A 22991-nucleotide genomic window follows, 5' to 3' on the forward strand; every position below is an offset into this window, starting at 1 on the left:
TACAGCTTGTAATAGCAACTGAGGATACAGAAATGAAAGAAGAAAATGGTGTATATTCGTTGACAATTCATGGTTGCACCAAAGATATGACTGGTACCATTAAATGTATTGCATATAATAAAGCTGGTGAGGTAACAGCACAAGGTAGTCTTACTGTTTTGACACCAATACCGGTGGAATTTGAAACCTCACTTTGTGATGCTGTATGTCGTGAAGGTGATACATTAAAATTGAAAGCTGTATTAATGGGTGAACCAACACCAGAAGTTTCATGGTTAGTTTAATATTTTGGTGTAAAAAAAAAAAACCCTCATTAATTTAAATTTTTAACATTTCAATAAATTAATTTTTTTTTTTTTTTTTTGCACTAAATTATCTAATAGAAGGTGTACCAAAAATAAAAATGAAATTTGAAATTAAATTTAAATTTTAATAACAAAATGTTTTAAATTAAATTATTAATTAAAGGTATGTGAATGGAAAAAAATTGGAAGAATCACAAAATATTAAAATACATGCAGAAAAAGGAACTTATACAGTTACGATTAGAAATATCACATGTGATTATTCTGGAAAGGTATTGATATTAACAAAAAAATTTGTTTGACAATTTTTATGCTTAAATTTTATCATTTTGAAATTAATTCCGGAAGTTTTTTTCCGGAAACTTTTTTTTTTTTTTTTTCATAAAAGGAAAATTATTTATTTTTTAAAATTTTAGGTTGTATGTGAAGCAGTAAATGAGTATGGTAAAGCAGTGTCAGAAGCATCACTTCTGGTATTACCACGTGGTGAACCACCAGATTTTATTGAATGGCTTAGCAATGTGAAAGCACGACAAGGGTCACAGGTCACTCATAAGGTAAGCTTATAAATAATTTGTAATGAAAAGGAAATTTTACCAACAATTTTAAATATTTATTAAAAGTTTGTGATAATTACGAGAAATCTGATTAACAGAGTTTACTGATACGATTGAAACATTAATTAATGATTAAAGACTTAAATTAGAAAAAACAAAAATGAATTATATTTTATAATTAGTTACAAAATAAGTTAATTTAGCATACTTTTGCTTTTTTTTTTTCTTTTATGTTAATATCTATTTTTTTTTTGTTAATATCTATTTTTTGCTTTTTTTATGTTAATATCGTTTGCTTAACAAAATTCAAACAAAATTTCTTAAAATTACTTTCTTCAACTTTTTTTTTTCTTTTTTTTTTTAAAAAAAATTAAAAAATAATATTTAATTTTTAGGTAGTTTTTACCGGTGATCCAAAACCAAATCTTACTTGGTATATCAACAATGAAGAAATGAAAAATAGTGATGAAATTATTATTGTTACGGATGAGAATACATCAACGCTAGTGATCAAAAATTTTAATCAGGAAAAGCATACCGGTGAAATTATTTGTAAAGCTGAAAATGATGCTGGTGAAGTATCCTGTACAGCTAGCATGGGTGTAAGTAATTCTGCAAATTTATAATTAGTAAAATTTTCAATTTGAATAATTTTTACAAATGTCAATATTTGAAAAATAACTAGCTAGCAAATTTTATAGATTGTCAATGTTTGCAAAGCATTGAATTAATTATGGATTTTTAAAATTTTTTAAATAAATTATTTTTCAATTTTTGTTTAATTTATTAATAAATTAAATTTTTAGCCTTACACCTCAGATATATTCTCGGAATCACAAACGGAATCTGAAGCAATGGCCGAAGAGGTGCTTAACTTTGAAGAGGGTCCTGAATTTGGTCTGTTAATATTGAAATAATTATTAAAACGAATTTTAATTTGCTTTTCAAATTTTTAAATTGTAAATATTATACTGCAAAATAATTCCAAAAGAATTTTTTAATTTTTACATATTTTATGCTTATTTCATTCGTAAATCATTTCAGGTACGGAAATTGATTCCATTGAAGAATTTCAACGTACGCCTACACCAATTATGGCTCCAAAATTCATTACTAAAATTAAGGATACTCGAGCAGCACGTGGACATCAAGCAATCTTTGAATGTGTTGTTCCGGATACCAAAGGTGTTTGTTGTAAGTGGTAAGTTTTTAAATTTTACTTCTTTTCTGTGTTGAAGTAATCTTGACATAATTTTGACCGGAATATCTAAATCGGATTTATATTCTGTAGTATTTCAGTTAATTTTAGTGTATTTTCTTTTCAGGTTGAAAGATGGCCGTGAGATAGAACTAATTGCAAGAATTCGTGTACAAACTCGAACTATCGAAGGTTATGTAACTAGTGAACTGATCATTGATAATGTTATACCGGAAGATGCCGGAAAATACACCGTTGTGGTGGAAAATGTTGCCGGCACAGATTCTTGTGAAGCAAATCTGAATGTAATCGGTATGTGTACACAATACTCAAATATGATTTCAAATTTTAAATTCATTAATCGAATTTAAAAAATTTTAACTTTTGTTTTTCTTCTAATTTTTTTTTTTAGTTAATAACTTTTATTTGATTAAAAACAAAAAAAAAAAAAAGAAAAAAAAATGAGCATTAATTGGTAATTTCATTTCATTTTAAAAAGCTATATTAAAGAATCATTTTTTTTTTTCAGAAGTACTTATGAAACCGGAAACATGCGCACCGGAATTTGTTGTTGCTATACAAGATAAAACATGCAATGAAGCGGAAAAAGTTATTTTCGAATGTAAAGTAATCGGTGAACCACAACCAACCGTTTCATGGTTTCATGAAAAGGTTCCTATTTATGTTCTAATAATTGAATTTGAAAAATTTACAAAATCGATTTATTGATAAAATAGAATTTCGTTGAATTTAATTCTTAAATTGATAAACTATTTTTTTTTTTTTTTTAGACTGCTATAGTTGAGGAAGCAAGTAAAACAATTATTGAATCGGAAGGTGCTATTCAACGATTAGTAATTGTCTCAGCTGATGTTATTGACCGAGGACAATATATATGCTTGGCTGAAAATGTTGAAGGCAAAGCAGAATCTAAGGCAATTCTTACTGTCTTGGGTAAGTTCACAAATTAAAATATTACTAATGTTGGTGACAATAGGTTGACAATGTAGTAGCGGTAAGAATATTCTTCCTGATTTATATTAGATGAAATTAATTAATATAGTCTCTTCTACATTTACATTTCATTCTCTTCCAATTTCCTTTTGTAAAAAAAAAAAAAAAAAAAAAAGATTACATTATAGGAAATAAATATTTAAGTATTAAAATTGAATATAAAATTAGATTAGAAATGATAATATCATTTGAATGAAATAAATAATTTAACGGCCTGTTACTTCTTTTATTATCCTTGGGCTTTTCATTACTGGGCAATCTCTTTCTTCAACCAACCAACCAACCACCTGTTTCTTTGTTTTCAGCTGAAGCGCCACAATTTACTCGTCACATCAGTTCTAAAGAAGTAAGCATAGGTGAGAAAGTAATTTTGGATTGTTCTGTTAAAGGTTCACCCCAACCAATAGTACAATTTTATCGGGAATCTACCCGAATTATTTCCGATTCTCATCATTTTATCGAACATGATAGCTCGAATGTACACTGGAGAATGGTAATTGAGAAAACGGAAGAATCAGATTTCCGGAAGTATCACGCTGTTGCAATTAACTCGGTTGGTATGGCAGAATCAGAAGCAGAAATTAGGCAGAAAGAAATGAATCGAAAACTAGAATTAACCGGAGTGCTTAAGGATCGAAAAGTTACGGAAGGTGATGAAGTTATTATGGAGGTAAAATTCTCCGGTATTATACCATCAGACGTTAAATGGTTCAAAGATAGCAAGGAAGTTGTGGAAGAAAGAGAAAAAGTTATAATAAAAACTGAAGAAGGACGATCTACACTGATCATTAAAAATGCAAAACCGGAAGCAAGCGGAAATTATCGGGTTGAATTGATTGATTCGGAATGTAAGGAGACGTCAAGTGCTACTGTTACAGTGGAATCTGCTGCTATACCACCGCAATTCACAGAAATGCTAACCGATGTTGAAGTTCATGAACTGGAAACAACGGAAATGAAGGTAACTGCAACCGGAGTACCTACACCTGAGATACAATGGTTCAAAAATGATGTGCCGGTACAAATCGACAGTGAACGAATATTCGTCCGAGAAACCGGAACCGGTCAGCATATTTTAACCATTAAGCAGATGCAAATGGAAGATGCTGGTGTTTATTCATGTAAAGCATCTAATAAGGCAGGTTCTGAAGAATGCAAAGCAAATTTTGCGGTACTTGAAGTTTTGCAAGAGCCAAGGTTTACCAAAGAATTATCCGAAATTAAGGTGAAGGAAGTTGAAACTGCTGAACTTGCGGTAACAATAACAGGAAAACCGATACCGGAAGTTTGCTGGATCAAAGATGGAATACCTGTAAATATTGATAATGTTCATTTTGCAACCAAACAAGATGAAAATGGACAACATACCTTGGTAATTAAACAAGCTAGATTAGATGATGCTGGTATTTATTCATGCAAAGCTAGCAATAAAGTTGGTGAAACGGAAACCAAAATTTCATTTGCAGTAGAGCAAGAAATTGAGGTACTACAATTTCTAGAAGAGCTGAAAGAATTTGCGGTGCAAAAAGGTGAAACAGCTGAATTATCGGTAACAGTAATTGGAAAACCAACACCAGAAATAGCATGGTATAAAGATGGAATACCAGTAAACATTGACAACAAACATATTCTAATGAAAACAAATGAACAAGGCCAATCAACATTAATTATTAAGCAAGCTGGTTTAAAAGATAGCGGTGTTTACTCATGCAAAGCTACCAATATAATTGGAATAGCTAAAAGTGAAGCTAAATTTGCGGTTGAAGAATTTCTCGAAGAACCAAAATTCATTGAATGTTTACAAGAGGTTTCAGTGCAAGAAAATGAAACAGCACAACTTTCAGTTACGGTAGTTGGAAAACCACCACCTGAGGTAGTATGGTTGAAAGATGGTGTACCAATTAATATTGATAATGAGCATATCATTTCGAAGAAAGATGAACAAGGACATCATACATTGATAATTAAAGAAGCTCAACTGAAAGATATTGGTACTTACTCATGTAAAGCGATCAATTCAGCTGGTACCAAAGAATTAGAAACAAAATTAGCTGTTATATCAGAATTGATACCACCATTATTTACAGATGAAATTGGTGAATTAGAAATACAGGAAGGTGAAAAAGCCGAATTGAAATGTACCGTTATTGGTAAACCAATACCAGAGGTAACTTGGTTAAGAAATGGTATTGTGATACAGATTGATAATACACATTTCTTTAAAAAAGATGATGAAACTGGAAGACAAACATTAATAATTACTAATGTAAATAGCGAAGATTTTGGTACCTATACATGTATTGCTACAAATTCAGTTGGTAGTGCTGAAATTGCTGGAAAAATTAAATTTCCAAAATATGGTTTTGAAAAGATGCAAGAGGAAGAAGTTAAACCAATGTTTATTGAACCATTAGAAACACATACCGTTAAAGAAGGTGAAACAATCAGTATAAAATGTCGAGTAAATGAAAATGCTGGTGCTGATATTCATTGGTACCTAGGTGATAAGCCAATTGAACCAAATGAACATTTAATGGTGGAAAAACTTGAAAATGGTATTATGAAGCTAATAATTCAAAATGCTACCAAAGAAGATGTTGGTGTATACCGTTGTGAAGCAATTAATAAATCCGGAAAAGCAGCAACAACAGCAAAGCTTAATTTTGCAATTGAGGAAAATTTGGCAGAAGCAGAAGATGAGCTACCTGCTTCAATTGGATTTATTCAACCATTGAGCGATATTGTCACAGCAGATAATTCAACAGCAGAATTGTCATGTGCTTTAAGTGCTACCAGAGGTGATGTTCAGGTACATTGGTCTAAAGATGGTTTAGAAGTATCACCACAACATGTCACCATTGAGCAACTTCATGATGGTACTCAGAAATTAAAAATTGCTAAAGTAACCGCAGAAGATGCTGGAACATATCGATGTACCGCTTCCATTGGTGATTCATCTGCATGGACCGAAGGAAAAATCACCATTCTAGGTTCACAGTATTTTAGGATAATTTCTCATAAAATCTTTTAGGTATTGCTTTCATTTCATATGATAACTGAAAAGCAAATAGATTTTTCGGTTGAAAATTTTTTGAATTTCAAAAGTTTGAACTTTTGTGTTTTTTTTTTTTTTCAATTTTTATATTGAGATTTTGAGAAACATTTGCATCTTAGGAAGCAATCACTTAAAAGATTTCTAATACAGTTAAGATTTAAGCATGCTCAATCACTTTTTTTTTTTTTTTTTATTCTAAGCTTAATAATAATTAAAAACTAATATGCATGCGCATATGTCCAATAAGATTTAAGTTTACATGCTATATTGACAAATAATATTTCTTTTCAACAATTTATATCAGTCAAATTTATAAAAATTAAATTAAATTAAGATTCTTTTGTTGTTGTTTAAAAGCTAAATCTTTTGCTATCTTTATTCCATCTTGGATATTTCCGCTTTTATACTAACTTGATCTCTTGCTATCTGAAGCTTTTCTTTAATCTATTTCAAAATATATTAAATTTTGTTTATTCATTTAATTTCTGGCTATAATTTAATTTTAGAACAAGCAAAAGCAATAGTGCAAGATGAAGGACCACCAGAATTTACGGAACTTTTGAAATCTTGCACAGTAGCTGAAAATGCTGAAATTATCCTTCAATGCAAACTGAAAGGCTTGCCAAAACCAACGATATCCTGGATGAAAGATGGTACCAAGGTAAATGAATTTTACCTGTACGATTTCAAATTAATATTAAAAAAAAAAAAATGTGACAATATAAATTGGATAATTTTACTTCATAAAAGACATCACAGAACTTTTTGACAAAGTTTTAAGATTACAAATTTTAATTTAACATTTTAAACGTAGCAAATAATTAGCAAAAATATTCGTAAAAGTGTAATTAATATTCTGATTGTTAAAAATTAATTTAAGTATAATTCATTTCTGATATTTTTTAGCTATTTGAAATTTGCATCCTAAAAATATGCATGGAAAAATAGTTTTTTATTTTCAGTTGGATCAAAATCATCGTGTAATTACAGAGTACCATGAAGATGGTACCATTATATTGAAAATTAAAAATGCCAGGAAAGAGGATAGTGGTGAATATCGATGTGATGCAGTTAATACATTTGGTGCTGCTTGGACTGCTGGACCTGTTCGGGTTGCAACCGAATCAGAATTACAACGAGAAGGCGAAGCACCTGATTTTATTGAACCGATCAAACCTGTTACTGTAAGGCTTTTAATATATGATTCAAAAATTTTGAATTGCAAGAATTTTATGTTAACAATAAAATCTAAAATTATTTATATTCAATTTTTATTTCTTTTTATTTCAGGTTTCAGTTGGTGAAACAGCAATATTAGAGGGTAAAGTGAAAGGGGAACCAAAACCAGAGATTAAATGGTTTAATGGTGAGAATATTGTGAAGGAAACCTCAAACATTCAGCTAGAAAATCTTCCGGATGGTACTCAAAGACTTACAATTAAAAATGCAACCGTTGATGATACCGGAGAGTATCGTTGTGTTGCAAGTAATCAATACGGTGATGTATGGTGTGATGTTACACTTACCGTTCAAGGTTTTTTTTTTTTGAAATTAAATTTTTTAACCAAATTATTCTCAAATTTTTTGAATGAATCATTGAAAGTCAAAATGAAATCTTTTTTTTTTTTTTTAAATTTCATAGTCTAAAATTATTGGTATATTTAATTTTAGTTCCTATATCAGAGGAAGAAGGTGCAAATGAATATGCAGCACCAACATTTTTGAGAACCTTAGAAGGAATTCATGCTAAAGAATTAGAACATGTTGTATTAGAATGTAAAATTGTTGGTGAACCAATGCCTGAAATTAAATGGTTTAAGGTAGGAGAAATTTTGTATTGTAAATAAATATAGTTTATTTATTTATTTTTTTTTTTTATATATATTTTCTCATAATTAAATTGATCGTTCTCTTTAGATTGTGAAGAATTTCAGAATAAAAAAAAAAAACGAATTTAAAAAACAAAAAGAAAATGAAAAACGAATCATTTTAATCTTTTAATTTGAAAATTTGTAGTATGTTCGTAACTTTTCAAGAATTTTTTAATTAATGTTTCTTCCTTTCTTTTTTTTTTCTTTGATATTTTATTTTATTTTTTAGTATTTTATTTTTAATTTTAGGATAAAGAAGAAATTAGCGCAAATGATACACATTTCAAAAAGGAAACACTTCCGGATGGTACAGCTCGGTTAATTATTGATTCGGTTAATAAGGTATTTAAATTTTTTTTTTCTGGTTTCGATGAAATTGATTGATTGATTTTTTTTTTTTTTTTTTTGAATTTTAATCATTCTATGAGATAAATTATGCAAATTTACTTACAGGATGATACTGGTGAATTCAGATGTGAAGCACAGAATAACTTTGGTACAGCACGTACAGATGCTATGCTAAATGTTTGGTATGATTTTGAGGTACCAGTGCAAAGTGAAATTTCACCAGAATTTGCACAGGAATTGAAAGCAGTACAGGCTACTGAAGGACAACAAATTTCATTTGAATGTCGGTAAGTATCATTTTAGCAATTTATCGCATAAATTTTGTACTTATGAAATTTTTTTAAAAATTTTGAACTGTTGAAAAATATTGCAATAAATAAAATGAGAAATTTAATGAATAATTAGTCAGTTTAAAGTATTATTGATTATATTATCTTTAGAGATTAATATATTTTATTTATTTATTTATTTATTGTTTTAGAGTAGTTGGTGTTCCTGTACCAGAGGTAAAATGGTTTAGAGATGGTGAAGAAGTAAAATCTGATGAACATGTCCGTATCGAAAGTCTACCGGATGGTACCAATCGTTTAGTGATTGATTCAGTTAGTGTTGAAGATCAAGGTAATTATCGATGTGAAGCAACAAATAGCGCCGGATCGATGAGTTCAAAAGCTCCATTAACCGTTCATGGTGAAGTATTTTGCAATAAATAATTTGTATAATCTAATTTTTCAAAATTTTGCATAAAAACCTATGATAAGATTATGTAAATTATAAAAGTTTTTATATTCGAATTAGAATTAAAATTAAAATTTTACAGAACAAAAAAATAAAAAAAGAAAAAAATGATTGAAATCCTTTTAATATCAAAATATTTTAGAAGTGGAAACATTAAAGTTGAAAAAAGGCTTAGCAGATACGAAAGTGGAAATTGGAACTAAGATTCGATTGTTCATTGAAATTGAAGGAAAACCAAAAACAGTACGATGGTTTCATGGAAAGGATGAAATTAAAGCAAACAAGTTTGGATGAATTTTTTTTTTTTTTTTTTTTGTTTTTTAACAAACTGAAAATTTGATGATAAGAGATAGTAGGAGAATTGATAAAAGATAAAAAAGGATTAAGAAATTTTGTACTGAAATAAGCTAATATCTGTTATCAGAAATGGTTTAAGGTGAAAATTTGACAGAATTGATTTTAGTTTTTTTTTTTTTTTTTTTTTTTTTTTTGCAAATTTTTTCCTTCTATACTTATAATCTAATAATTTTTGAAGAAATTTTTCTAATTAAAATTACGGAATAATAAAACTATTTTTAGACGAACAAAACTGGAAACAATTACGCAAAATGAGTATAGCTTAGAAACTGATAAAGCGGAAAGTTCAGATGAAGGTACTTATCGTGTAGTTTTATCAACTGATACGGAAATGGTTGAATCGTCATGTGCAGTAACCGTATTCAAACATGAAACAGTACCAGTATTTCGGAAAGGTCTTCAGGATCAGAATGTACCGAAAGGAACCAAGCTTGTCCTTGAGGTAGACAGTTTCATATTGTCAACAGAAATGATTTTGCCATGAATTTAAAAGGAAAAAAAAAAATTAAAATTTAGGATTGAATTATGAAATTTTTGGATTAAAAAATTCCATTTTATAGCAATAATTGTAAAAAATCAAGCAATTTAAATCAAACTAAAATTTAGATAATAAATTATGCTAGTTTATGCATTTCGAACGGAACATTTTATGCTAAAATTTGAATTTTTAGATCGAATTAGATGGTACACCGAAACAGATTAAATGGTTAAAATCCGGTATACCGATTAATGATAAAATAATGAAAGCGAAAGATCTTGGTAATGGAAAGTATCAGTTAGTAATAGATGAAATTAAGGAAAATGATACCGGTGAATATACCGTACAGGTATCTAACGATGCCGGAATAATCGAATCAAAAGCAAATATTACTCTAAAAAAAGGTACCATAATTTACAATTATTTCTTTTGATAAAATAATTGTAAATTTCGTTTATAAAATAAATTTTCAGAGAAACCGGAAATTATCAGTAAATTAAAGCCAGTAACAGTTGAAGTTGGTGAAAAAGTAACATTTGAAGTGGAAACTAAAGGAACAATTAAACAAGTTAAATGGTTAGTTATTGAAATAAATTATAGTATACTTTTTTTTTTTAAAAAAAAAAAATAGATTTTAAACAAATTGTAAATTTATGAATTTTTTTTTTTTGATTTCCAAAAAAGGAAATTTGTTGTTTTTGTCGCGGATTATTCAATTCAGTTTGAAATGAAAATACGAAATCGTTAACTCATTGTAAGAGCAAAATATTCCGGAATTTTTTTTTTTTTTTAGGTATAAGAATGGCGTAGAAGCAAAAAATGTTGAAACGAAGAAAATCGGTGATAACAAATATCAGTTAATTATTGATAAGGCAACAAAAGACGACGAAGCTGAATATAAGGTTTAACACTTTAAAAAAGACTTTAAATAACCAAAAGTAAATAAATTATAGAATAAATAAATCAATAATTTAAATTATTTGAATGTCGTATATATTAACAGGAAATTTCTAGAATTTTCGATTAATCCTCATCCAATATTTTTTATTTAATGTAGTTTTAATTACAAATTATTTGAATATTTTTTGGTTTACTCAAATTTTAATAATGATTTGATCAAGTTTATTTTGAAAAAAAAAATTAATTTTAGCCTAAAATAAAAAAAAAAAAAAAAGTTTTAGCCTAATTTTTTTTTGCAGGTTGTGTTGTCAAATGAAGAAGGTGATGCCGAGTCATCAGCTAAACTTACCGTAAAACTACCAAAAATTGAATTTACTAAAAGTTTAGAGGACCAAACGGTTGATGCTGGTACCAAGGCTGTTCTAAGCATCGAAGTTAATTTACCTCCAAAACAAGTTAAATGGTAAATGATAATCTTTCAAAAGTTTTTTTTTTTTTTTTAATGTTAATTAACTTTTCTAAACAAATTAGTGATGCGACAATAATTCAATGGAAATCTAAGATAAATATAAATTTTGAGGTACAAGAACGGCAAAGAAATCACTGGAAGTGATAAGGCTAAACCGAATAAGTCCAATGATAATACTTATCAATTGTTGATACCAGATGCAGGCAAAGATGATACTGCTGAATATAAAGTACGCTTCAGTTTTGTACTTATCAGAGTTTCTTTTTTGTTTATTTTAATTTTGAAATTGCTAAGAGCAATAATTTATTTGAATATCTGATCATTTGTTAACTCGAAGACACATTTCAAATTCAGTTGTCTATTTATCAGTCTTATCACTTATCAGTCTTATCTTCTCAATCTGTTAACTTCAGGTTGTACTTATCACTGATGATGAAACTGTCGATTCTTCTTGTGCGTTAACAGTAAAGTTACCAAAGTTAATTATTATAAGAGGCTTAGAAAATCAATCTGTTAATGCTGGTGAAAAAGTATTACTTGGTGTCGAGGTTAATACGCCACCGAAATCGGTTAAATGGTAAGCAAACCTGTTCAAGCTATTATTACCTGTTCCGGTAAAGCAACGATCAGATCAAAAAATTAAGCACAAAATTTATTCTTACGTATTTTAAGCACTTTCTTATGCTTATTTTTAGGTATAAAAATGGTAGAGAAATTGGCTCAGATGATAAGGCAAAACCGATAAAAGTTAATGATAAGAATTATCAACTTGAAATATCTAATGCTACAGAAGATGATGCTTTTGATTATAAGGTTTGCAAAAGTTTTTTAATATTCCTTTTTTTTTTGCATAAATATTAAGCATTTGAAATAATAAATTGAAATTTTACTCTTTTATCAATTTCAGATTATACTTTCAAATGAGGAAGATAGTGTGGAATCGAGTTGCACGTTAACAGTTAAAAAACCAATTGAAAAACCATCAATCAAAAAAGGAATTGAGGATCAGTTTATTGCAATTGGAAAATCTCTGGAAATTGCAATTGAGGTTACTTAATTTATTTTCTTTACCACTTTTTGTTTTTTTTTTTTAATTTTGAAAAATTTCAAAATTTAAAACTTGTATTGAAGTGTTGAGTTGAAGATTTTTAAATTTTTTTTTTTAGCGCCTTCAATTTTTAAAAATTTTTAAAAATTAACCAAGAAAATAGCAATACTTGTGAAATAATTTTACAGACAAAAGGTGAGCCAAAAGTTGTAAAATGGTATAAAAATGGGCAGTTATTATCAGGCGAAACAAGTAAAACAGTTAAAACAGATAAGATTGATGATAACAATTATGTGTTAAAAGTCGAGAAATGTACTTTGGATGATAGTGGTACTTATTCGGTTGAAGTACAAAATGAAGCAGGTCAAGCTAAAAGTTCAGGCGAGGTAATTTAATTTCTCTTCGTTTTTTCATTATCTTTGCTAATATTGTTATTATCTTTTCATTATCAATCTTTTATCAGTTAGCTAAACTTTTCACTATCTCTTCATTATCAGTCTTTCATTAATTAGCTAACTGATATCAGCAATTTCTACAATTTAATTAGTATTATCAATTGTAACATTTATATCACTGATAATATATGACATTTGAATATATTTATTTATACTATTTTGTTGCTATCAAAAAATTTGATTAATCCTATTTTAATTTCAAATTTTATCAGAGAACTTTCTAGATAATCGTCGAAGATAAGCTAAGCTTTTTGACACCATTGGAAGATATTGAAGTGATTGAAGCTGAACAAGCGGTATTTATGGTTGAAACAAATGTTCATCCACGAATTGTTAAATGGTATAAAAATGGCCAAGAAATTAAGGCTGTAAGTGGTCGAATCGAAATGAAAGATAATACGACGAGATTTCAACTTATCATTAAAAAAGCTGAAAGTGATGATAAAGCTGATTATAAGGTATTTATAAGCATATTCAAATAACAGTATTCTTTACTAGTATATATCTTAATCATTCAATTGATTATTTTTTAATGCTTTCTGTTAATTTTAAAATATTAATGTCAAAAATTTTTTTTTTTTTTGTTATTTGTAAAGGATTTTTGAAAGAAATTAATTTCTTTGAAACTCTACGATTGTCTCTAAAAGATTTTAATGATTGAATTTCACAGTTTAATAGTAATTTAGTGTGTGAAAAAGCTATCTTCTTATTTTTTTGAAATATTTTTTTTTTATAATTTTAGGTTGTCTTATCGAATAGCGCCGGAGATTTGGAATCATCAGCAAAATTAACAGTGAAAAAATCAAAGGGTCAACCAAAAATTATTAAAGGTTTAGAAGATCAGGTAACTCTTAATTTTTTGTTTTTTTTTTCTTCTAAATTCTAGATTAAAATAAATGATATTGAATTAAGTTCTAAATCGATGAAAATAGAAAAAAAAATTTTTTGAAAAATAAACAAAGATTTTGATTATTCAAGATTGAATGAATTACTCATATTTATTCAGGTTATTGCAAAAGGTGATCAATTGATACTGGAAATTAAGGTGGATGAAGAACCAACTGAAGTTCGATGGCTCAAAAATGGCATTGCACTTCCGAAAAATGTTGATGCTAAAATTGAAAAAGTTGATGAGCAATTGTGAGCAATTTTAATTTACAATCTGATTTGAAGAAATAAATCATTTTAATTCATTTTCAATTACAGTCTATAAAATTTTGTCTCATTTGTTTTATTAATTAAAATTTAATTTAACTAAATTTTTTTAAATTAATGTTACTTTTAAAACTTTAAAGTATCATTTAGAATAGCTTTTCTAGGTATCGTTTAACAATTCCACAAGTTGATACTACCGATGCAGGTGCATATAGTGTTGAAGTAATTAATGAAGTTGGCAAAGTGCAAAGTACTGGCAATGTGGATGTTGATTTAAAGCCTGAAATTGTTAAAGGCCTAGAAGATTGTGAAGTTAATGAAGGTGATGAGCAATTGTTCAAGGTTGAAACAAATGTACCTGTTCGAGAAGTTAAATGGTAAAATTTCATTCTCATTTTATCAATTAACAATTTAAATATACAGGTTTATTCAATTTGTACAAGTTTGATTTTCTATTAAATTTTATTTTAAATTTGATGCTAAAAATTGAAATCTTTATTTGATCTGTTCAAATTATAATTTTTATTGTTAATTTTAGGTATAAGAATGGTCAAGAAATAAAGCCTTCACCAAAGACAATTACGAAACAAATTACTTCGAAAAAGTTTGAACTTATTGTTCCTGAAGCATCAATAGACGATACTGCCACCTATAAGGTATCTCTTTTTTTAAATTTAAATATTGAAATTAAAATATTTTTGAGTTTAAAAGCATTAGATGGATTTTGCATTGATCTATTAAAGAAGATCAATTATTCTTATATCTTTTTAGCATATTAGAAAAAATATAAATTAAATAACTTTTAAATGAATCATTTTGCAAAGGCAAAATAATAATGAATTAACTAAGCAGAATAAATGTAATTCAATTCAATTATTACCTGTAGCAGATTTTAATAAGTTCATTTATTTCAGGTAATGCTAAGTAATAAAGCTGGCACTTGTGATTCATCAGCTAATTTAACTGTTGTAAAGCCTAATGTGCTAAAAGTTCTTGAAAATTTGAAAGATGTTGAAGTAAATGAAGGTGAACCGATCAAACTTTCCATAAAAGTTGAAGGACAACCAAAAACTGTCAAATGGTTCAAAAATGGCCAAGAAATTAAGCCAGATGATCGTGTGCAAATTGTAAGTATCTGCTAATCAAAGTATTAACTTTTTAGTATTTTAAACTTTTCATTTTTAAATATATCAATTTTTTTTTTCCTAATCCTGAAATATGCAATGAAATTTAATTGTAGTTATTCATTTGTTTATTTATTTTTCCAGTTTATCTTTTGTGCATATTATAATTTTGAAAAAAATTAATTTTGCAGACAGAAAATCCTGAAACTGGTGTGTATACGTTAACAATACCGGAAAGTTTAGCATCAGATGATGCCGCATATCGTGTGGTACTGTCGAATAGACTTGGAGAAGTGCAAAGTGGCTCTATCAGTCGTGTCAAATGTAAAACTTTGTTGAATTATCTTTTTAGGCAAATAAGTTTAAAAAATTTAAATTTCAAAAAATTTTCATCTGTAGTATTAGTTGGATTTTGGAAAGTTTTGAAATTAAATTATGAATGATAAAATTTGAATAATTTTTAGCAAAGAAAATAGAACCAATCATAAGTGCAGCAACTTTTATTACACCATTGGAAGATGTTGTTTTACCAGAAGGTGCCAATTTAACTCTAAAATGTAAAGTATCCGGTGAGCCAACACCAACACTTAAATGGTTTGTACTTTTTAATTATATTAGATTTAAAGTAATATAAAGTTATGTCTTAGGATTACTTCACAGCTATGTAAATTTTCATTTTAGAAAGCACACAAATAATGCATAATATACTGCAAAATTTAAAATTAATTCATTTTGATTATAATATTAACAAAAATTCAAGTTTGAAAAAAAAAAAAAAAAATCATATTTCAGGTATAAAAATGGTAACGAAATTATTAAAAATGATCGTATTGTAATGCGTATGGCATTAGATGGTACAGCAACGTTACGTATTCTGGATAGTAAGAAGGACGATACCGGTAGATATACGGTTACAGCAATTAATTCAGCTGGTGAATCGAAATCTGAATGTAGTGTTCAAATCTTAGACAGTGACGAATTACCATCAGAACCGAAATTTGTTATTCCGCTTAAAGATGTGGTAGCAGAAATTGGTACCAAAGCTGAATTCAATGTTAAAGTTCGTGGTATACCAAAACCTACACTTAAATGGTATATATTCTAATTTTTATGAAATTTTTTCTTTTTTTTTTTTAGTTTGACTCATTAGTTTTAGACAGTTTGATTTTTTCATTGAATTTTTTCATACTTCAATCAATATATCAGTAGTGATAAATATAGAAAACAAAAAAAAAAAAACAAATTAATTAAAATATCATAATTTTTAGGTTTCTTAGGGTTTTTTTTTTTTTCTTTTTGGGTTACTTAATAATATGATAATTTTAGGTTAATTGCTAATCAAGATGTGTCACATTTGGATGGTATTAAAATTGAAGATTTAAATGATGGTAATTGGACTATGATTATTGAAAATGTTACTGAAGCATTTATTGGTCGTATTAAATGTATTGCAATGAATGAACATGGCAAAACAGAATGCGAATCACAACTAATTCAAACTGAGTCAAAAATTGGAAAAGTAAAAAGTGACGAAGGTTATCCACCAAAATTCAATGTACCATTATGGGATCGACGAATACTGGAGGGACAAGTTACAACAATTGAATGTCATGTTGATGCTAAACCAATTGCTAATATTATTTGGACAAAGGTAAACATTTATTAATTTTTAAAAATTAAAATTAATAAATAAATGTTTTGCATGGAAAGTTTTTTGTTTTTTTTTTCAGGATGGTATTACTTTAACAGAATCAGATCGTATTGAAATTCGTAATACACCAGATGGTGCATGTCGTATACGAATTAATAATTTTTGTGATGATGATGTTGGTACCTATAAATGTACTGCTACAAATACATTTGGTGTTGCTGATACACGATCAAATCTTAATATTCAAAGTTAGTGAAATTTTCATATTTTTTTTTTCTAAATTTTTTAAATAAATATTTTAATTTGATTTTTTTTTTAGGCTCAAATAAACAAATTTTTAGTTTTAATTGAAATAAAAAAAAAAAAAGTGTGTAAAAATTTTTTAGTAAAAGAAAAAGAAGAAATAGTAGCAAAAAAAGAATTTCCTCCACGTTTCAATCCACCACTTATGGATAAATTTGCGGATATCGATGAGACAGTCCGTCTATCCTGTAAAGTTGATGCATCACCAAAAGCAGCTATAACCTGGTATAAGGATGGAGTACCATTACGGAGTAATAATCGTATTATCATCGAGAATGATAACGATGGTAATTGTTTGTTGACAATCAATCATAGCACCGAATCGGATGATGGCGCTTATCGTTGTGTTGCTATCAATGATATTGGTTTGTTTATTTATTTGTTTGTTTGTTTGTTTGTTTATTTTTTCATTCCTCTTTTTTTTTCTAGTATTTTACTATAAAATTTCATTTCAGATTATGAAATTTGTAGTTTTTTGTTTTAATTAAGAAAATTTAAATATTCAAATGCAAAAAAAAAAAGAATTTGAAATTTAAATCTTAATGAAAGAATAATAATTTTAATACCATATTAACTTTAATCACTTTTAAATTTTTGAAAGGAAAAAAAAAAAAAACAAAACAAAACAAATTTTGATAGGATTTTATTATAGGTAGCTGTAATTCAGCTTGTATGGTATCTATTCGTAAGATAAAAGAAGAAATTAAAAAAGAAGGTGAAGAACCATTTTTCACCAAAGGTTTGGTGGATAAATGGTTGGAACGTGGTGATAAGTTAATCTTACAATGTACCGTAATTGGTGAACCAAAACCAGAAATTCGATGGTATAATTATAGTTTTAATTTCTTATAATTAGTTTGAAAAAAAAAAAAAAAAAAAAAAAAGGAAAAAAAGAAAGATTAAATTTTCATAAAAATATTCATATATAAAATTTTAATTTTGAAAAATTATAATTTTTATTGTTTCTTTTTTAATTTCAAAGGTATCGTAATGGAATTTTATTACGATCAAATAACAAAATTAACATTGAAAATACATCGGATGGTTTATGCACATTAACAATTGATGAATGCGCAATGTGTGATGAAGGAATTTATCGTTGTGATGCTGAAAATTGTAATGGAAAAGCACGAACACAATCAACTATACATATTGAAAGTTAGTTTAAATTAAATTTTGATAGTACTAATTTTGAAATGATTAAATTTTAGAGCAAAAAAAAATTTTTTTTTTAAGTAAATTATTTGAATTTTTCTTTTTTTTTTTTTTGCAGGACCAATTGAAAAACTGGAAAAGAAGGTTGTCGAAGGTGAAGCACCACGGTTTATCATACCACTTCAGGATATAACAGTTTATACCGGTTCCACAATTGATTTAGAATGTAAAGTAGTTGGTGATCCAATGCCAGCAATTAAATGGTAAATTTAATTGAAATTTAATATATGGGTATTATTATACCTGAAATTACCTAAAATCATTCGTTACTATTATTGCTGGTTAGAATATGCATAGTAGTTGAGAGTTCAAAAATTTTTGTAATTTTTTAATTCAGGTCGAAAGATGGTATGATACTTCGTGATGATTCACGTTATCAATGGGAAATAGATAGTACAGCTGGTACTTATCGGTTGAAGGTTTGAATTTCATTTATTTTATTCGAAAATTTTTAATAAATTTAAAACATTTATAATTCAAGTAATCAATATATTAATTTATTTAAAAATAATTGTGTAATTTTTTAAATTATATATAATTGATGAATAATTTTTCTTTTTTTCTTTTTTTTTTTACAAAAATATTTACCTGTAATGGTATGAAAAAATTTTCTATTTTAGTAATCTATATATTAAAGTATAAATTGAAAATTTTAAACATAGAATTTAAAGAAATTGTTGTTGTTAAAATTATGAATTAATTCAAAAAAAAAAAAAAGTAAATAAATAAATAAATATTTAGATTAATGATGCAAATGTGAATGATGAAGGTGCATATCGATGTGTTGCAACGAATATTGCTGGTTCAGCTACTACAAAATCATTTGTCAGAATAGATGGTATAATATTTCAAAAAAAATAAAAAATAAAATAAAATAAAAAATTTCATCAATTAAACTATTATTTAGATATTTAAACAGTATTTTTAATATTTCAAAAAGAAAAAAAAATTTGTTTAATTAAACTATTATTTAGATATTTAAACAGTATTTTTAATATTTCAAAAAAAAAAAGAAAATTTGTTTAATTAAATTATCATTTAGATATTTAAAATCAGTATTGTTGATTTACAGTACTGGTAGAAATTTGAATTTCTAATTAATTATATGTATTTTTGAAGTATAACTTTTTAGATGGTAGCTTAATTCAAAAGCCATCTTCCAATGAACCACCTCGTTTTAGCATTGCTTTGGGTGATGCACGTGCTGTTGAAGGTATGTTACGTTTAATTACTTTAATTTATTACTTCGACAATTATTTCAAAATTTCATTTTAGAATATTACAGAATAATCTTTTTGAAATTTTACGTAAAGTTTTCTTTTTTTTTTTTTAGGTCAACCGTTGAAATTGGAATGTAAGATTGAAGGAGCACCTTTGACTGATCTTATTTGGTACAAAGATGGTGAACGAATCATTCCTGATGATAGAATTAAGATTGAATCTGATTCAGATGGCCGAACACGTCTTATTATTAAATCATGCATTGCAAATGATGAAGGTATACTTTTATGAATGAATTTTATAATTTTAAAAATATCACTGATAAAAGAGAAATAATTTCAGTTGATTAAATTAATTAAATTTAATTTACTTAATTTTAGGTTTATATCGAGTAATTGCAACAAATCCATTTGGTTCAGCACATAGTAAAGCTACTGCAACAGTTAAAAAAGTGCTCGAAGATGCAACCAATGGTTTTATTGATGGGTAAGGAATTTTTTAAAAATTTAAGAAAAAATAAAATATTAATAGTTTAGTTTTAGAATTTTTTTTTTTCTTCAGATGTTTTCAATAATAGTTTTTCTGAAAAGTTACATCAATTTTTCTCAAATTATCCATGGTGGTTAACATATGATATTTTTGATCGGAATCAGTTAGCAGTAATTTTTTAATAATAACTTTCATCTAATTTATTTAATTGATCTATGATGAAGTTTAGATTTCAATTTGATTATAATGGAATTTAGATTTGAATTATTTGTTTTTTTTTTTTTTTTTTTTTTTACATTTTAGCGAGCAATTCGATGCATATCGTGCTCCACGTGTTATTATACCACTTGAAAGTATCAAAATTATGGAAGGTAATGATTTTACGCTACGATGTAAATTTAGCGGTGATCCAAGGCCAAAAATTAAATGGTTCAAAAATGGTGAACGTGTTTACTCTTATGGTCATTGTACTTTGGTAAGTTTTAATCCAAAAAAAAAAAAAAGTTTTTTTTTTTACAAGAGCTTAAAATTTTCAAATTGAATATTATATGATTTATTTATACAATAATTGTATTATTTAATTTGTTCTAATAGAAATTTATTTGCTTATTTTATAGATTGAAAGCGAAGATGGTAATTGTGAACTAATTGTTAAAAATGCTAATCGATTTGATGGTGGTTGTTATCGATGTGTTGCAGAAAATATATATGGATCAGATAGAACAATATGTGAAGTTGCTGTGCAATGTTAGTTTATTAAATTTTACATTTAAATTACACTAATTATCAATAATGTTTATTTTTTTTTTTTAATATTTAAAAAATTAAATGATCAATTGAGAGATTATGCTCGAGAATAATTTATTGCTAATATCAAAATTTGTATAATTTATATTTGTTTAATTAATCATGTAATTCATTTATGTAATTTAAATGAAATTTTTTTTTTTTTTTTTTGTAGTAAAAGAAAAGAAACCACAACGTAATTTCGAGGATGAAATTCGTGAAGGTAATGCACCAGGTTTCTCGGTGCCACTTGCTATGAAACGTGCTAAAGCAGGTGACACCGTTATTCTGGAATGTGTCCCATATGGAAAACCTTTTCCAGAAATTAAATGGCTTAAAGATGGTATTGAAATTGAAAGCAATGATAAAATTAGGGTAATTTTATTATTTCTTTTATTTAATTATTTAAAATTAATTCATTTTTAAAACAATGAATTTTGATTATTTATTTCTGAATAAGAAATTTGAATATTTTTCTTATAAAAAGAAAAAAAAAAACAATGCAAATTTTCAGATTGAAAGTTTGGATGATAAAACACAACGTATAATTCTAAAAGATGTTGATTTCTTTGCGGAAGGATTCTATCGATGTGTAGCAACCAATGAGTACGGTACCGCTTCTACAAAAGGAGAAATTGCGCTTGAAGGTAAACTTGTGATTCGTTTTTTTAACATTGTTAATAAAATGATAGATAATTTTCTAAATTATACGAATAGTTTTATTTTTATTAAATAGTAATTAAAATTTTCGATGCATAAAATTTTGTTGAAAGTTTACAAAATAGATTGATTATAAAGTTTTGTCTTTAGGGATGTTAGATAATTATTCTAACAAATATGGCTAAATTAAGATTATACCTTTAGCGTTCATATAATTATAAATGATTTAATTTTATGATAAAAATATTAAAATGTAAAATATCTTTAGAAAAAAAAAAGTCAAATGTAAAATATCTTTTATAATTTCTTGAAACGTCTATCTACTTTAACTAATTTGAATTTTTATTTTTTTTATTTTTTTTTAATTTTAATTTAATTAATTTTGTAATTTAGGTGATCGAACATTACTAGCAAAGAAAATGGAACCATTACTTAGTGAGGAACCGACAGAAAGTAAACCACGTATTCGTCGTGGTTTATATAATATGAGTGTACATCAGGTATAAGTCAATTTCATTTTCTATATTTTTTCATTTCTTTTTTATACTTTAGTTTCTCTTTGATTAACAAACTTTAATAAACTTATTTTTTTTAATTTTAATAAACTTAATTAACTTTAATAAACTTGACAATAAATTAAGTTTCAGGGTAATACTATTGAAATGCAAGTGTGTACATCAGGTTGGCCAACTCCAACTGTGAAATGGTTTAAAAATGGTCAAGAATTAAAATCTAGTGGACCAGATGGTCCAGTGGTGGTATGGACCGATGAACGCGGTATTCATCATTGTGTAATCTTGAATGCCTCACCGGAGGATGAAGCTGAATATGCTTTGGAAGCTACCAACAAACTTGGCACAGCACGAACCGAAGGCGCTATCACAATTATCAGGCCAAGAGAAGTACCAGGCTATGAGGATGATCGAGATAGGTGTGAAATAGTACTTCTTTTAGTATTAATTATAATCTAAGCTGAATAGAACTGACTTGATAACTCATTTCTTGAATTATAAATGATTGCTTATCACTGATCTTTTGCTAAATAATGAAATTTACAGAGGTGGTATGCCATATCCTCCAGGATTTATTCGTCAACTCAAGAATAAACATGTCTTCTCACATATGCCAACAATATTTGATTGTCTTGTAGTTGGTTATCCACCACCTGAGGTGTGTTACTTTTAATTCTTCTAAAATTTTAATCAAAAATTTTAACTGAACTCATAAAAAGTTTATTTTTGCAAAACTTGAGCATAACTAATTTAACAAATAATTCAACTTTGAATTTGAAATTTAATGATAAAAATTGAGGTTAATCACTTTATTTTATATGAAGCAACAGGTTTTATAAATTACTGCTTAGGTTGAATGGTTCCATAACGGTAAAAAGATAATACCTGGTGGTCGGATACGTATTCAGTCGTGTGGAGGTGGGTCACACGCCATTATCATCATGGATACACTTCCGGAAGATGCAGGAGAATATGTAGCAATTGCTAAGAACTCGCATGGACAAGCTTCAAGTAGTGCGGTATTAGATGTAACTGGTAAGCTACTGTTCAAGTGATTTTTAACAATGTTCCAGCAAAATTTA

General features: G+C 27.1%; 1 protein-coding gene across 2 annotated transcripts in view; it reads left to right on the top strand.

The window, feature by feature from the left end:
• Nucleotides 1–22991, top strand: part of Bm2092 (Immunoglobulin I-set domain containing protein) — a gene marked incomplete at both ends in the record, with an annotated part of 65470 nt that overhangs the window by 22854 nt on the left and 19625 nt on the right. Inside the window, 56 exons of one of the 2 annotated variants that reach the window (XM_043079627.1) lie at nucleotides 6–274; nucleotides 469–577; nucleotides 722–862; nucleotides 1258–1464; nucleotides 1669–1759; nucleotides 1907–2063; nucleotides 2188–2372; nucleotides 2590–2732; nucleotides 2852–3014; nucleotides 3380–6064; nucleotides 6636–6790; nucleotides 7092–7313; nucleotides 7420–7663; nucleotides 7801–7949; nucleotides 8250–8342; nucleotides 8454–8635; nucleotides 8830–9038; nucleotides 9229–9370; nucleotides 9666–9885; nucleotides 10115–10325; nucleotides 10395–10497; nucleotides 10715–10823; nucleotides 11121–11284; nucleotides 11402–11519; nucleotides 11704–11867; nucleotides 11986–12103; nucleotides 12198–12338; nucleotides 12527–12724; nucleotides 13018–13251; nucleotides 13536–13637; nucleotides 13800–13933; nucleotides 14113–14325; nucleotides 14487–14604; nucleotides 14863–15075; nucleotides 15264–15396; nucleotides 15537–15666; nucleotides 15865–16164; nucleotides 16399–16723; nucleotides 16803–16971; nucleotides 17110–17391; nucleotides 17679–17850; nucleotides 18009–18184; nucleotides 18300–18444; nucleotides 18579–18660; nucleotides 18983–19079; nucleotides 19374–19454; nucleotides 19575–19739; nucleotides 19843–19948; nucleotides 20255–20426; nucleotides 20569–20698; nucleotides 20913–21112; nucleotides 21252–21384; nucleotides 21791–21897; nucleotides 22045–22328; nucleotides 22456–22567; nucleotides 22761–22944. In XM_043079627.1, the coding sequence (XP_042935561.1) occupies nucleotides 6–274; nucleotides 469–577; nucleotides 722–862; nucleotides 1258–1464; nucleotides 1669–1759; nucleotides 1907–2063; nucleotides 2188–2372; nucleotides 2590–2732; nucleotides 2852–3014; nucleotides 3380–6064; nucleotides 6636–6790; nucleotides 7092–7313; nucleotides 7420–7663; nucleotides 7801–7949; nucleotides 8250–8342; nucleotides 8454–8635; nucleotides 8830–9038; nucleotides 9229–9370; nucleotides 9666–9885; nucleotides 10115–10325; nucleotides 10395–10497; nucleotides 10715–10823; nucleotides 11121–11284; nucleotides 11402–11519; nucleotides 11704–11867; nucleotides 11986–12103; nucleotides 12198–12338; nucleotides 12527–12724; nucleotides 13018–13251; nucleotides 13536–13637; nucleotides 13800–13933; nucleotides 14113–14325; nucleotides 14487–14604; nucleotides 14863–15075; nucleotides 15264–15396; nucleotides 15537–15666; nucleotides 15865–16164; nucleotides 16399–16723; nucleotides 16803–16971; nucleotides 17110–17391; nucleotides 17679–17850; nucleotides 18009–18184; nucleotides 18300–18444; nucleotides 18579–18660; nucleotides 18983–19079; nucleotides 19374–19454; nucleotides 19575–19739; nucleotides 19843–19948; nucleotides 20255–20426; nucleotides 20569–20698; nucleotides 20913–21112; nucleotides 21252–21384; nucleotides 21791–21897; nucleotides 22045–22328; nucleotides 22456–22567; nucleotides 22761–22944 (11791 nt within the window). The remainder of the gene's footprint in view (nucleotides 1–5; nucleotides 275–468; nucleotides 578–721; nucleotides 863–1257; nucleotides 1465–1668; nucleotides 1760–1906; nucleotides 2064–2187; nucleotides 2373–2589; nucleotides 2733–2851; nucleotides 3015–3379; nucleotides 6065–6635; nucleotides 6791–7091; nucleotides 7314–7419; nucleotides 7664–7800; nucleotides 7950–8249; nucleotides 8343–8453; nucleotides 8636–8829; nucleotides 9039–9228; nucleotides 9371–9665; nucleotides 9886–10114; nucleotides 10326–10394; nucleotides 10498–10714; nucleotides 10824–11120; nucleotides 11285–11401; nucleotides 11520–11703; nucleotides 11868–11985; nucleotides 12104–12197; nucleotides 12339–12526; nucleotides 12725–13017; nucleotides 13252–13535; nucleotides 13638–13799; nucleotides 13934–14112; nucleotides 14326–14486; nucleotides 14605–14862; nucleotides 15076–15263; nucleotides 15397–15536; nucleotides 15667–15864; nucleotides 16165–16398; nucleotides 16724–16802; nucleotides 16972–17109; nucleotides 17392–17678; nucleotides 17851–18008; nucleotides 18185–18299; nucleotides 18445–18578; nucleotides 18661–18982; nucleotides 19080–19373; nucleotides 19455–19574; nucleotides 19740–19842; nucleotides 19949–20254; nucleotides 20427–20568; nucleotides 20699–20912; nucleotides 21113–21251; nucleotides 21385–21790; nucleotides 21898–22044; nucleotides 22329–22455; nucleotides 22568–22760; nucleotides 22945–22991) is intronic. The other variant, XM_043079628.1, reaches the window with a different exon arrangement.

The sequence above is a fragment of the Brugia malayi genome (genome assembly GCF_000002995.4).
Source record: "Brugia malayi strain FR3 genome assembly, contig: Bm_v4_Chr3_scaffold_001, whole genome shotgun sequence".
Classification (NCBI taxonomy): Eukaryota; Metazoa; Nematoda; class Chromadorea; order Rhabditida; family Onchocercidae; genus Brugia; species Brugia malayi.